The sequence below is a fragment of the Paralichthys olivaceus genome, chromosome 17 (genome assembly GCF_024713975.1).
Source record: "Paralichthys olivaceus isolate ysfri-2021 chromosome 17, ASM2471397v2, whole genome shotgun sequence".
Taxonomy (NCBI): domain Eukaryota; kingdom Metazoa; phylum Chordata; class Actinopteri; order Pleuronectiformes; family Paralichthyidae; genus Paralichthys; species Paralichthys olivaceus.
Genome location: NC_091109.1, coordinates 4784348 through 4799213, shown reverse-complemented (window position 1 = coordinate 4799213; position 14866 = coordinate 4784348). Strand labels below are relative to the sequence as shown.

The window sequence follows — 14866 nt, the reverse complement described above, 5'->3', positions numbered from 1 at the left end:
GGAGCAAAAATAAAAACAAGTAAACAAAGTAAGGGGAGGGAGATGGAGTAGTTTGACAAATAAGGTCATATATATGAGAAAATGTGAAATCTGAAAGCGCATGTGCACCAGAGGGGATGGACTATTGAGGTTCACATGGGATTTAGAGTGTCAGTGCTGTGTGCCAGATTTCCAGTCCTTATTGTTAAGCTCCTTTTGTAAAACTTTTAACAAATCTTACAGTTTATTGATCTTCAGTTGTGAGGCTTGGAAACCTTACTTTAACCTACATTTTAAAGTAGACTTACTGTTTTTTTCAGATAGATTTCAATCCCCAGACTGAATCTGAAGAGGGAGCAAGTTCCCACTAAATGCAATTAACAGCTGATAGTTGAGATGAGCAGACTGAGGGAAGGAGCTGTGATTAGTGTGGGGATGCTGCACCGTCCCAAACACACAGCAGCAACCCTCTCACACTCCTCCATAGGTAAACACAACACAAAACAACACACACACAGAGGAGAGCTCATCGGCCAACCCACACACATCTCCATCTCAGGCTCCTAACTAAGTGATTTCTCCCTATAATCCACCCATACAGTAACCTAATGAGATTAACACTGTGTATATGTCAGCTCAGGCCCGCGCATGATTTATGGGTTTATATCCGATCTTCCTCTAATTAGTCACATCGGCAGCTGCAGTGCGCTCGTGTACACACACACACACACACACACACAGTCACACACAGTCACACACAGTCACAAGTCCAAGAGGTAGCTGGCTATTTTGGGAGTTTTGCAAAAGTATGAGTGGAAAAAAAAAAAAGATTCCAAAGAGAGTGACAAATTATTGAACAGTTCAATACATGACAGCTATATTGTGAAAGATGGGCCATTTTTAAAATGAGCACAAAATTCCTTTGGCCTTGAGCGTGCAGAAATTAGGTTAGCTTTAATACGAAATTGGGTTGAAGCTCTATCATGGAAAGCATGTTTGATCACGCCTTTGAAATGGGATTATCAAACCCATTCAGATGGGCATTCCTCAGGCAGCAGGAGCCACAGTCAGAAGTCTACCTCCTCATTTTTAAAGAGCCAACAATGGCTTTGTGAAATTTTCTCAAATTTTAAAGCGACTCTCACACACACACACACACACACACACACACACACACACACACACAAATATAGGATGACAGTCACTACCTCCGAGCAGGACTGCTGTCTCCACTCCAGCAAACTTCAGTTTTGGTCCGAGGGACAGGGGGGTGCAGCATTTCAGCAGCAAGTGGGTCTGCGTCCTCTTCCTCTCGACCAACCCACTCCCCAACCACACGGGGGCGCAACACTGAGTTATAACCTCCCAAGTTCTACAGAAAGCATGAGCAGCAAATTAACAAAGACAAAAAAAATACAGATTTTACAAGAGAAAGTACAAGTGAAATATTTACTTAACACTATGTACTTTTAATTTCAGCATGAAATTGTAACGACAGTGAGACTTTGTTCTTTATAATAACTTTATGTTCACAGGGTAACTTCTGAAAGGCAGCTGAGTATTGTCTGAGATCTGTCTCCCTCTAATTGTGCTCCCAAATACCAGCCAGCACATATTTAAAACCCTGCCCACTACAAAAGCAAAGACACGTCTGCTTGTCTTCGGTAAATCTGGGGTAGTATCAAGTTCCATTGTCTCTGCATAATCAGTACAGGTGTTTAGTATTCATTCTGTCCCATCCCACAAAAAAACAGGGAGGTCTCTGGGCTGAGAGCCAAGGACAATTGGACATGTAGTGTTGCACTGAGCAAAGAGTGAAGTCCCTGTCAAAACACATGCTGTGTTTCTCATCCAGAGCCCAACATTTCCAAAATCACCGTGTGCATCTCCGACCTGAGCGGCCAGTGCACGGTTGTGTGGGGAGAGAATTAGGAGCCAGACAAGGACAAAGACAGGCTCAGGAAAACAAAGCTTTAAAAAATAAGATACACAGTGAAGCGGCAAAGGAGAGGGAGGCAGAGGACACGTGAACCAGAGTCTCACATCCACATATCACTCCTATGAGATAGCTCAGCACCAGACAAAGAGGAGCTGCTCTGAAGACCACATGTAAGGTACACCGAGACAAAGCGTAGTTTATTTGATGTAGTATAAGCGATGCTTCTGAGGAACAAAACTATATAGTCAATATTTATGAGTTTATCAAAGGCTCCAGTCTAGTGAACACCTACCTGGTCGAGCTCGTCAGAGATGGCAATGCCTGCAGAGAGAAGAAAACACTTTAAAGCACAGAGAAGCGTTTAATGCTGAAATCCCAGTTTAGACTGTTTCTGAGCTTCGCAGCAAGTTTGTAAGATTAGCTGCTCGATCTTTTTTCCTCCCAGGATTTGCAGTGACATTTACAGAAAGGTCTACACTTTACTTCTGTATGTTAAGATGTATTAAGCACTGCTCAGTACAGTGGAAGCGTGTAGGGTGCTGTACTGCAGACACTCACTGCGAGAAAGGCTCTCCAGGGCCTTGCCCAGCTTCTTGCTCTCCTGCAAAATGTGGCTGAGTTCGTCAAAGTCCCGACTCTCCCTCCAGTCCCACGCGGGGCACTCGACTGACCGCGGCACTAGACACGGCAAACACACACAAAAATACAATAAGGCAACACAAATAAAAACAACCACATGTGAAAGATAACACGTGAATGCACATTTGTCCAAAGTGGACTTTGTGAGTTATTGCAAAGTGAAGAGAGGAACAGAAACAGAAACACAAGCAGAAAAGCAGAAATGTCTCAAGGATGCTGCCTGGGGGACAGTGTCCGTCAGTCTCTTAGATTAACATTCAAGATAACTCAAAGAGGAGCAGCAGATGACCCACATACAGTACTGACATCCAGCCCACGTCCTCCGGCACCATTGCTTGGCTTGTATATAATGTTTAATTCATAAACTGTTGGATTCAGAATTATTGATAAAGGAAAGAGCAACATTACTTTGAAGGGGGGAAGGAAATACTTGTCGTGGTATCCACATATAATACTTTGATGCTCTAAGACACAGACATGTTCACTTGAAAGTAGAGCAAAGGATTTTAGAATAAATCTCACACGCTTTTAGAATTCAACATACGTGTTGACAGGTGCTGAATGTGAGCATCACTCCTGTTTGCATTTGCACAGATCATGCTTTGTCAAATAAATCAATGCGATAGAGAATATTTGTCAAAGCTGCTGCTACAATCTGCTATGCTCTACACTCCTCTACGCTTCTTTACCCTGACTAAGCTCTTTGGCATTGTAACAACCAGAAACAGAGCGAATGTCTCTGCCAAATACAGACTGGAGGGAAGAAAAAAAATCTCTTGTTACTTCAAGCTAAGAGTGCCTTTCTGTTTTCTGCTCTGCTGTGTGTGTTGTGCTGCTGCATCAGCAAAAGGCTGTGCTGTGTCTTAATAGCTTAGATTAAGGGTTAAGGATTTAATTCCCATGGGGGCTGTCCATTAAAGCATCAGTCAAGCAGACGTGAGGCCAATGCACATTAACCCTCTGCAAAAAAGAAAACGCCCTCATGTAACAGTGAGTCATTTTGATCAGCGCATCAGTGGAAGCTCTGTATGTTCACCACAGCTGTTGTGTTGCTCTAGCTCCACAGACAGCGATGATGTGAAGCTGTACATTTGATATACATTTTTCATCAGCCCTGCACACAAAACACCTTTCCATCTATTTTTAATATGATTTGACTTTCAATGCAGCTTTGAACGCATCTTACGCTGAAGGGGCTAAAAGGAATGGAGCCAACGCTCCGAACTGAAGTGCACCTCTGTGTGCATGTTGTTTACTTTATTCCGACTTCTCTTCCTCACTTAATTTCTTTTTGCTCACTTTTATCCACTCGTCTTGTTTCCATTTGATTGTGAGCAATCCTACCCGCAGCCTGAAATAGACTTGGTCTGGCACTGACAGAGCACAATGTTAAATAATTGAAGTAGTGCATGGCCCTAGCCTGATTTTCTCAAGTGTCATACTTCACTCTAATGCCATAGCGATAGTGATTTATTGCAACTAAAATCTCCTCATCTGCTTCCATTCTGAACTGATGCATGAACTTTGTGAAGAGTTCATCTTGAGAGTGTGCAGCAGCAGTGAACAAAAAGTGGCACTTCATAATGAACTCATCAGCGGGGCTATAAGAGGCAGGGGGAAGGATGTTGGACTATACAGTGTGACTAACTTTAATTAGATACAATTATATCAAATTAAAAATGGAGATTAAAGTCAATGAAGCATGTAATTGGGATACAAGCGATACAACAGGTATCAGAAGTGTGCACCTTCATATTTTGTGTGTATGTGTGAGATCACGAAAAAGTGGAAAACTTTTCTGATGAGCGCAGAGTGCACAAATCAATAAGAAACTTACGAGACTTGGATTCTGGTGAAGGAGGAGAGATACTCGACATGGCCAGGTCGCTCTTGGATTTCTTCGGTTTCTTTGGGTGAATTTGCCATGGCTTCTCATAGCTGCTGTACTCCCTTCGAGTGTTTTTGCTTTCTGTTGGTAGAAATAGTCTCAATAAGCGTCCAGAGCACATTCTTAGAGAGTGTAGATGCACAGAAAGTTTACTCTGCCAGCTCTGTTGTCTGTGATGCAGACTATCGGCTGTTTTAACCTACTATTAATCATAGCCTGTGGATAGTGTAGGGAGGAGTAGGTACAATGATAAATGCCTCATTATGCATGCATGTGCACATTTTGCACGCTTGCAGGCTTATGTACCATTTAATCTATGGTGTGTACTGACCTGGGGAGCTCTGTGCCCACAAGGCTGCGGAGCCAGAGAGAGCTCTGTGCAGCTTGCCGGGGCTGACTTGCTTGGTCTGCAGGTGATCAATGAGAAAAGGGATTGGATGGTCTGGGGTCTCAGTTATCAATTTGGTCATCAACTCCTACAGGAGCAGAGTAAAGCAGAGGGCAGTTAGACAAAAGAGCGTATGGCCAGTGGCTTATCCAGCATGTTCAAGTGGAGATAATCAATCCCATTCAAGATGGAGAACTCCTGTTTTGTAGTTAACTTCACTATCGAGGGAGAGTGCATGAAAACAATTGGCCCGTGTGGTGAGTTAATCCCTGTGTCTGCAATTTAGTTGCAGCAATTTGCTACAGTGTCAACATTCTAAAAAATAAAAAAGTTAGGCCAAACAAGACAACAGCGCTTCCCCAAAGATGGGAGCTCTTCCCTTTTGTATCAATTAGCAGCAAAGATGTCTGAGAGCTCCATCACAATCAGTCCGTCAAGACACAAGGAGGAACACGCAAACAAACACTGCCGAGTTATTCATTCCTTTTTTAAAGATAAGCCATTCCCTGATGTTTCAAGACATGAGCAGCAGTTTGTAAGAACAGACAGACACAGAAAAGACCCATCGGCTCATCCATAGTCTGAACTTATGATTTCTGTATTGGGAATAATCAAGTTACCTCAATGAAGAAAAATGCACTATTTTTATTCTCACTGGGGGGAAACAGAATAAAATGCACACAACAGGTTTTGATCTTGATTTATTGGTAAATTAGTAAAAGACAGGTAAAGCAGTGACAACGTTATTTTATTCTAAGGAAATGAGACACTGAAGAACAGAGGGTGGGGGAATTGTTAATATCGGACAGATTTACAAAGGGAAGCAGCCAAAACAAAATAAAGAGGGTGGAAAAGAAGGAAAGCACACAGGGAGCCACAGTAACAGGTGCTGAGGGTAGAGGCCACATCTTACTCCACATGCTACTTTCAAATCTATCAAGTGCATGATGGGAATTTGGTATCAAATGCGCCAATCATGTCATAACTACTCATGTCCCATTTCTGAGCTGTGCCCACTCATAAATAAAAACACAGTCAGTTATAAACTTGGTAAAACAACAAATGCAACAAGAAAACCCACGATCCATTAGAGAGAAATCTAAAAATATTTATGGCACCGAAGCAACTTTTCTTTTTTGTCGACTGGAGGGAAATACCGACGTCTCTGAAGCCGGTGTTTGAAGTGAACTGAGTGTGTGAGTGTGTGTGCTGACATGATCAGGAATGAGTATTTACTCTGTTTGAGTTTAAGCCAGACACAGGAGCCTTCGCAGACTTAGCTGACTTCAGGGTGACTGCAGAGAAGAAAGTCATTAGTAGACTGCAGTGAATTGGCAGTAATGTATTGATAATGTATGGATAAAGAGTGTGTGTGTGTGTGTGTGTGTAATACATTTACGTGTTTAATTGCAGAAAAACAAAGTCATGTAGTCGTACGCTCTGGTGGATGGTGCAGGTTTGCCCTTGTGGACCTGCTCATGTATCTGCATGTGTGTTTCAGGAGTAGCTTCAGGGAGATTGTGTGTGTGTGTGTGTGTGTGTGTGTGTGTGTGTGTGTTTGCACGTGTGTGTGTGTGTGTGTGTGTGTGTGTGGCTAGTGTTGGCTGCACTGCGCGTGCTCAGAAAGCTAATCAGGTAAATGGTCAGGGGGAAATTCCTGCTCGCTCCCAGTGTCTACCACTGCTCTGACAGTAAACAGCATGTGTAGAAACAAACAGGGGTCGCACTGAAATGGTTCACTGATGATTCAGGTCTGACAATAGAGGGAATACTCCTCCTCCGCATGTTGGGCTGAAGTGCTCTATAAGAGAAAGAGTCATATGAGAGAATCCTTTCAGAAAATATTCAGCACAGTTGGAATTAAGCACATCCTCAAAACTGCAATGGATGTCTGAGAATTATAAACCACCAACAGTGCAAAGACGTTTAAGTTGTAATTACTGCTGTGGGTGCTTTAACCAACCTACCAACAGGACGTCTATAAATGAAGGTTGTAATTTGGTAAAAAGACACAGGAAGTCGAACTACAACTCTGTTAACTTCCCCAGGGTTTCAAAGTCGTAATCGTTTTAGTGGGAGATGGGGTAATAAGGCAGACGTGCAGTTCTTTTTAAGGATGACTAGCAGATCATGATGGTGAAGGTTTAACACAACCACAGAAATCATGTCTGCTACAAACAGATCGATCAGCATTATATAATATTCACTACATGGAACAAGACAGAAACTAAAATATATGGTGTCACTAAATTAACAAGATTGATTTCAAGATGAAGCAGCTGAATGTTATTGGAAAGGGATGATCCACAATGGATTATGGGATGTGTAGTTTTTTTAAAATAATTATGTACACAGTCTTTTACCTTTTTTCCAATATTTTTTGCTCTGAATCAAATGTTTTATGGTTATGATTCATCTCGTGGCTGGTCAACCCGGATCCAGGATTTTTTGAAACGTCAATGGCGAAAATGAATGGGGGAAATTAACTCCCGGAACCAGGGCTATTCTTAAAGTGGGCAGTTACAACAAACGTAACAAAGACGGATAATGCAGATGCTGGAAACTGTTCATAGAAGAGGGAGCACATGTGGGTACATCTGCATTTAGCCCATATCTGTACCGTAAATAACAGAGTAGAGTGACTGCTTACTCTACAGAGTGTTTTACAACCATGACACAAGATGCTGGATGAGCTGACGCACCAGTGTGTCCTCCACGACCTCTAATAAACATCAGAAAAATGTAAGCAACCGATGGACTGAATCTACACGGTGGATTTGCGTACATTTCATAACTCACACATAGAGCCGAGCAAGGTAACTGTATCTGACACTTTCAATCTCTATGGTAATATTGTGATTTAAAACCATGAGTCCTGTTAAATAAGCCCATGCAGTTTGACTGGTGAGCATATTTTGTTTGACAGGAACCATAGTAAGATGTTGAGAAAGAAATTGGGTCAACATTTTCTGTATTCAAGTAGACTTTAATGTTATTTGGCTTTAATGGAAAATGAAAAATGCATCAGCAGAACAGTGTGTGTGTTTGTGTGTGTGTCTGTCTGTGTATATGTGTATATGTATATATGTTTGTGAAAGAGATGCAGGGAGTCACAGCCTTGGCCTCACTGTTCAATAAGCAAGGCAACAGGTAGCATGAGCGACCGAGACGTGCAGCCCATATCTGTGCAGATCTGTTGTCGAGATATCTGTGCGCCCCAGGCAGTTTGGTTTGGCGGTTGGTAATCGACAAGCTGTCAGCCAGCCAAGAGACACCAGTGTCCTTGGAAGCTCTCAAGGATTCCCTGGGGACGGTAACAATCATGATACTCTCGCCGAAGCACCTTTGCATCTCAAACTTTTTCCCCCAAAGTAGTCTGAGAAAGGAGAGGTCAGTAATCAGGGAAAGTTCTGAAGGGCTTTCATGGGTGATAGATTGAAGGGCGGAGGGAGAGACGTCCACAGAGTTTAACGATGACAGAGACCATCCATCCTGCTTAAGTGTCATTATGAGGATAACAAATCTTCCCAGCCTTAAGGGGTTCTTTTCTATTTCCGAACATTGGGAACTCTTTGTGGGAATCAAAGACGGTATCACGAAGTAAGTGCACAGTAAAATAAAAGGCAGATTGAAAACAAAATTATATTTATTGACAGAGTTGAAGCAGCTAAGCCCTGAGATCGAAGCGACTTCCCTGAAGCTTTACCTTTTTTTTTTTGCAAATGATGAATTTCCACCTCAGCTGTTGCAGACTGTGGAATGTGAACCACCTGCACACAACACTTAAAATGCTCAGGACACATTTCTACGATGCCCTGAAATGAAAATGTATGCTAATATATTGTATATTTCAAGATAAATGCAGGGTAATTGCAGCATGTATTAGAATATATTTTACCAGGATAAAAATCACCATCACCAGCAGCACATTCTGAATTAAAACCAATCAACTTTTGGAGCTTGGGCTCTGATCAGCTATAAAACCTCTTTTCTTCACCACTTGTCCTTGTGTAAAAAACATTTAAAGGCAGCAGCAGCTCTTCCCAGAATTCCCGAGAGGTGCTGATTTACAGTGCCTGCCATTTGTCAGTGAAATATGGGAATGCAAAGTCACATCACAGGGTATTTAAGGTGATGTCTGCGTGTCTGTCCACTGAGCTTCAAACACATTGTTGGGGAGGAAAAGAACAATGTGACAAGCCCGATTAGGTGAAGAGGAGTAGAGTGAGAGAAAGACGCCACTGGAAGACATCCAGACCTTGAACAATCAGCAGACGAGAGCAGCAGAGATCAGACGGAAGAGAAGACCGTGGGAGAGGCAATGTCACCTGACCAGACGAGAGATAGTGAGATAGAGAGATAGATATTATCTACCTCACTCACTCCTCTGTTTTTTTTTAAGTTTCGCTTTTGCACAAATGTAGCTCTTAGCATGAGTAGTGGGGGACAGGCTCATTATTTTTTAATTAATCAACCAGAGGGCGACAGAAATTTCATTACAAGTGATCAATATTCCCATGGTTCATGTTGATAAATGTGCCCGTTGCTGAATTTTCCAAATTTTTAAATAAATTAAAGATATCGGGTCTTGGATTTAATTTTATCCACATTTTTCAATTAAGTTTTGTTGTTTTTTTATGGATATACAATGAGATCCTTTCCAAACTGCTCAAGAGTCACATTAAATGATAAACCCTAGAAGAGATTTCTGCACAAAACATGGACTTTGGATTTTGATCAATAACTAACTCTACAACCCAAAAAGAAGAAAAGTTTCTCAGGTAAAATAACTTCTAACCTTGGAAAAAGGGTTAAAAGACAAGATTCAGCAGGAAGCACGTCAGCCTTCAGAACCTAATATCATATTTAAACTCAGACACAGTGTATCACAGTAATCCCTCATTGAATTAACATACACACTGAGAAAATATAGGTCGACTGAAACGCCCGTATGCAGCAGATGATCAACTCCCCACACTCGAACACCAGCATGACTATAAATTACATACAGCAGTAAACCATGAGCGTCCTCAGGCTGTAATTGAACATGATAACTTTATTAGCATGCAGCACAGAGACACTGTACGTCTGTCTCTTCCTCTTGTGTTCTCGCAAATCGCAGACGCTCCCGGGACGCAATCTTAGGTTGCACTCTTCAAACCTTCCTTACATTGGTCATTGTGTCACTGCCTGAACTCCCAGGAATCCTCTGTCACCCCTCTTCACCTGCCCGGCCTAAGGCAGCCTGTCTCTTTGACCAGCATGACCAATCGTCTCTCATAATCAGGTCATAAAACTTACATAAAATGATAAACGCATCTAGAAAACCAAAACATGGCCTAAATTAGTAATGATGCACCAAACACAAACTGTTTCTCTCCTTTGACATTTGACTGTTGATTTCTAAATGCAAATCTTAAAGTTTTTTCTCTGAAACTTCAGAGAAAACAAAAGGGAAATGCCTCATTTCCGTTTTCACATGGTGTCAACAAGCTGCCACCAGAAATTGCAAATTGCACATTAGACTAAACTGACAGCATTGACTTCCAGCACGCCTTCTGAGTTTGCTAATAGGATTTTAAGTGAGCATTTCTGTGTCTAGTTGTAAATATGTAGGATATAATATCCCACTAGCGCACAAAAGACTGGAAGTGTTGCTCATTAGAAACAAAACATTCAGTCATGAAGGTATATGAGGATTATCCTGCTCCGAGTATAACACCTCCATTGGACTGTACACTATATCAATATTAAATTAGTTGTTATGCTGCAATTAAACAAAATCATTATGCAGATATTCTTGTTTTGAATTTTTGGCTGAGGTGAAATAACAAATAAAAAACCAAACATTGAACTTGAACTACCCAATGTGTTGGATGTATGTCACCGATAACACAGATACCTGGACTTTGCGTATTGGCCGATACAGAATACCGATCCAATACCAATGCATTTAAAATAACATATATAGCAATGAACTCGAGAAGTTTGTCAGTTATCTCTCTTGCTTTGGGGCCATCTTTATTAAATTCATAATTTCTAAAAGTTCATCCTTTATTCCCCTTCGACTGGTTGAATTCCTCATTCTCTTTTTCGTGTGATGGTTCTTCAAATGCTCTGAGTTTGTTTTGTGTTGTGTTGTTTTGTGACCATCACACAATTGCCTTGAAACTGAGGTCTTTTCAGTTGCCGTTTTGCTTGTGGGACTTTCCGGTGTAAAATATTGCCAAACTGCTGGCATTTTATCTAGCCCTGGCTAATAATACACCAGAAATCCCTGATTCCATTTCATTCACAGCACTTGCCTGTGTAGTACAGTGCCAATTGCTGCTTTGTAGCAGCGAAGGGGGAAGTGATTCCCAGGAAAAGAAAACTGCAGTTTTATCCAGGTGAAACTAATGAAGACATGGTATTGGTAGAGTACACACTCGCATACTGCAGTATCTAAAGCATTTATGATATCAGTACATCAGTCTGTCAGACAGAAAGGTTTCCCAGTGTGTTTGTACTGGACATGTAATGAGACCCATGATGGATTCTCCTGACTGTGCAACTGAACGTCTTTATATGGCTGCAATAAATTGTGTGGGTGTTCTGTCTCTAAGGTCACCAATTACAAATGTTTGCAGTCCTGACTTTGATTATCTGTGACACAAACCATAGATTTCCTACAATTTCTCTGGAACTGTAAAGAAATTATAGTTGAAACAAGACACCAAAAAAGAGCATATAGTGCTTTAGCACAGTAGGTGAAAATAGCCGAAACCCAATCACACCAAGCCCAATAAATCTCTTCCTCACAGGGCGGATCAATAGGTCAGGCTGTGTGCCTGTCCGAGTCCTGCTTGGACAAACTGACCTCTTCCCAGCGCTGCAGGGACTGAGGAACTACACAGCAAACCATAGTGTGGCTTTTTCCATATAGAGGGATATACTCTAGAATTCTCTCAGAGGAATCGTATTATTTTACTTCTCCTATAGGTAGCAACACCAATCGCAGGAACAGAGAGACTACTGATTTGAATTCATGAACCTTTACCAAAGTTATCGGCTGATGCTGAGCAGATTCAACAGCAGTTCTCTTTTCTTTTTATTTATCGATTTCAGCGATGTAATTTTCATTGTGTTCCACATGTTGAAAATTACATGATTTCCATTCTACTATGAGAATGGAAATCTGAGGCTGTGGCAAACAGAGAGAAATATGATGTATATCAATGAGATAAGAAAAAGGTGATTAATTGGATTATTGTTGTTGGTGCTCTGGATTCTCATTGTGCATTTTCTTAGGTTCTCTTGCGCACCAGTAAGACCTCTTAAAAGATAAGACACAGCAATGCAGACCTGATCCATGTCATAAAATTTGTATCGGAGCCAATACCAATCCAGTTGCTATTCATCTGTGTTTTATTAATACTGTATCAGCAAGGGGTCATAAAAAAGCCCTGAGCTGAGACCAGTACTTTGCTGCAGTAGATTAGCAGACCAATATTCCAGCTATTGAAGTCACAAAAGAAAAAGTTAAGACTTGAACAACCACACCAATTCGTTACAGCTCAACATTTGACTTTTACACCATTTCTAGTTTAAACCTAGTGACGGTCGGAGCTGCATTTACATGGACCCTCACTTCACTGTTTCAACATAGCAATTATGTCGTCTATCATCTAAGATGTGAAGGATCAGAGCAGGGAGGAAAATGAGTGTTTTTTTTATAACTTCTAGTGATAAGAGGAAAAATGGCTCCATTTTTAACAACCCATGCTGTTATATAAGTTTAAATGTCAGAGATTTACACGTTGATCACGCAGATCGTCTTTGATAATGCCAGGATTAGAAACTTCCACAGATTTTCTCACACAGGTGAAGCAATTCTGTCAAATTCTAAATGCCAGGAAAGTGGAGATTTATCCAACAAACACATAACCCTGCTGTATCCAACAAAGCATCCTGAATATATGGAATACATCCTCTTGCTTTAACGGCTGCACTGGTGACAAATCTTAATGTAACACAGTTGTATGAAAGGTCACGCTGGACCTGAACCATTTAGCGAATGGAAAAGACTAAGTGTTTGAAAAGAATATCAATATTAAGTGTCTGACAATAATCCAGGGTGCAATTACTTCAATTATTATGAAAGGCTGCTTCACTTCTTAGAGAATATTCTGCTGGTGTTGACTCAGCTTGCTATCTCTGAAAAGCAACCATTTCATTAGTGAGAGGGGAAAAAAAAAAATCAATTCTCTGGCAAATCATAAGCAGTGTCTCATCAGAGTGAGTAAATGAATCCCTGCTCGCTGTTACACAGGCGTTTTAATACTGCGGCTCTGTGGTGGGGAGGGGGAAGAGGTTATGGGGTTTGCAGACGAGTGTGAGAGAGAAGGAAAAGAAAAATGAGCAGTTTCTGGTAAAGATATTGATCAAATTGAGCGGTGTTTACACGGAATGATGTAAGAAACAGAGTGTTGATTAGATATAGATCAGAGACGAACTCTGATATCCATACATGACGTTAGCTGACCTATATCTTCGATGCACATGATGCTACGTTACACTTTGTTAAGGCTCCTCGATTAATACATTCAGGCAACTACTGTAGACAAAAGATCCCCTTTTAATCTAGAGCCCGACCAATAGGATTTTGTTGGGAACAATACCCATATTGGGGAGTAAGATTTCCAAAATCAATATATCTACATATTCTACATTTATTCTGTAAAATTAATTTTCATATCTGCAAATATAAAAGCAAGTACCGATACATGTGTAAAAGGTTAATATGAATTGGTCAGGCTCCTTTAACACTAACGATGTAAGATGAGTGATATTCAGCTCACATTAAAACCAATCAGGACACGATCATTTTATTCTCTGTGGAGAATGTCATTTACTGCAGACACTGTGTTGGTGTCACTAATGTATGCATTGCACCAATCCTTGTAATAGCTTTTAGTGCATGTTATGGAGCCAATGTTTTACTGTTACTGGTTTCCCCTTTATTTTTTTATTTGCCTAAAATGGATTTATAAGATGTTAATATATGAGTCCATAAATCAACCTAATTCTGAATGTTTTGTGCTCTTGTAATTGAGGGATGTTGCATTTAACCAAAAAGTGTCGTTCTCATTTAGTTTGAATGACAATCCCAGTTTCAATCAGCTCTCTTCGGTTGAAGCAGCGCAGCAGAACCATTGCATGATTACATCGGCTGCACTCGTTCTTTTCATCTGATCAAAAAAGGAAAATTACAAGAAGGATCCCTGCCTCTCTTCCTAGATTCTTCTTTTTCAAATTGTTTCTTCACAGCTGACTGCACTTGGATGGATTCTGTTTGAGACAACAATGACAGGGCCAAGGTTTGTTCAAGCACAACACCAGGGTTGCGCCTGTATCGTTTTCTCATGAGAGAGGTAGACCCAGGAGATGTATACTCCTCTTATTACATCTTATAACTACGTTAACCAAGCTGAAAATCTAAACCTCCAAACAGTCAGCAATGATCGTTGCAGCTCAGGATAAAAAAGTCTACAGGTTACCTTCAGAAAACATGATGCAATACAAAGCATGTAAGAGCTTTACCCTGTGAGCTCACTGATCTTTGGACCAAAGGTGTTTTTGATCAACACCCTGAAGTCACATTTTGCTTTAATCATCTTCAAGTGTCACATAAAGGAGAGATGGTTTAATTGTGAACTGTGGCTAAAAACAGAGGGGGGAGAGGTGAGGCAGAGAGCAGAGGGGGAGACAGGTGGAAGAGGAAAGATGGAGGGAGGAAAAACAAACAGAGAGAGAGCACAAACACACACACAACCATCATTGTGTGGTTGTGGCCTCAATAAGATTTCCTGTCTTCTCCACTGGTTGTCTCTGTCCACGGTGCTGAAACAACCCTCGCCACTGCTCCTACATCTGCTTAACATGCACTTCATGTGTGTGTGTGCTGCTACTACACATCCAGCTGAAGCACGGAACTCACGCACGTCAGCACTTTTTTGCAGAAACACACCACGCCTGTGAATATCGCCCAGTG

The 14866-nt window shown here is 41.2% G+C and overlaps 1 protein-coding gene across 3 annotated transcripts in view; it reads right to left on the bottom strand.

Annotated features, from left to right (window-relative positions):
• The window catches only part of c17h8orf34 (chromosome 17 C8orf34 homolog), a 52213-nt gene that overhangs the window by 35904 nt on the left and 1443 nt on the right, over nt 1–14866 (bottom strand). For all 3 annotated transcript variants that reach the window (XR_002202712.2, XM_020087382.2, XM_069513066.1), the window contains exons 2-6: nt 4777–4921; nt 4395–4526; nt 2477–2596; nt 2211–2239; nt 1188–1351 (exon numbers count right to left, since the gene is read on the bottom strand). Coding sequence is in view for 2 of the 3 variants with exons in the window: in XM_020087382.2 (XP_019942941.1) it covers nt 1188–1351; nt 2211–2239; nt 2477–2596; nt 4395–4526; nt 4777–4921 (590 nt within the window). In the remaining variant the exon portion in view is untranslated. The remainder of the gene's footprint in view (nt 1–1187; nt 1352–2210; nt 2240–2476; nt 2597–4394; nt 4527–4776; nt 4922–14866) is intronic.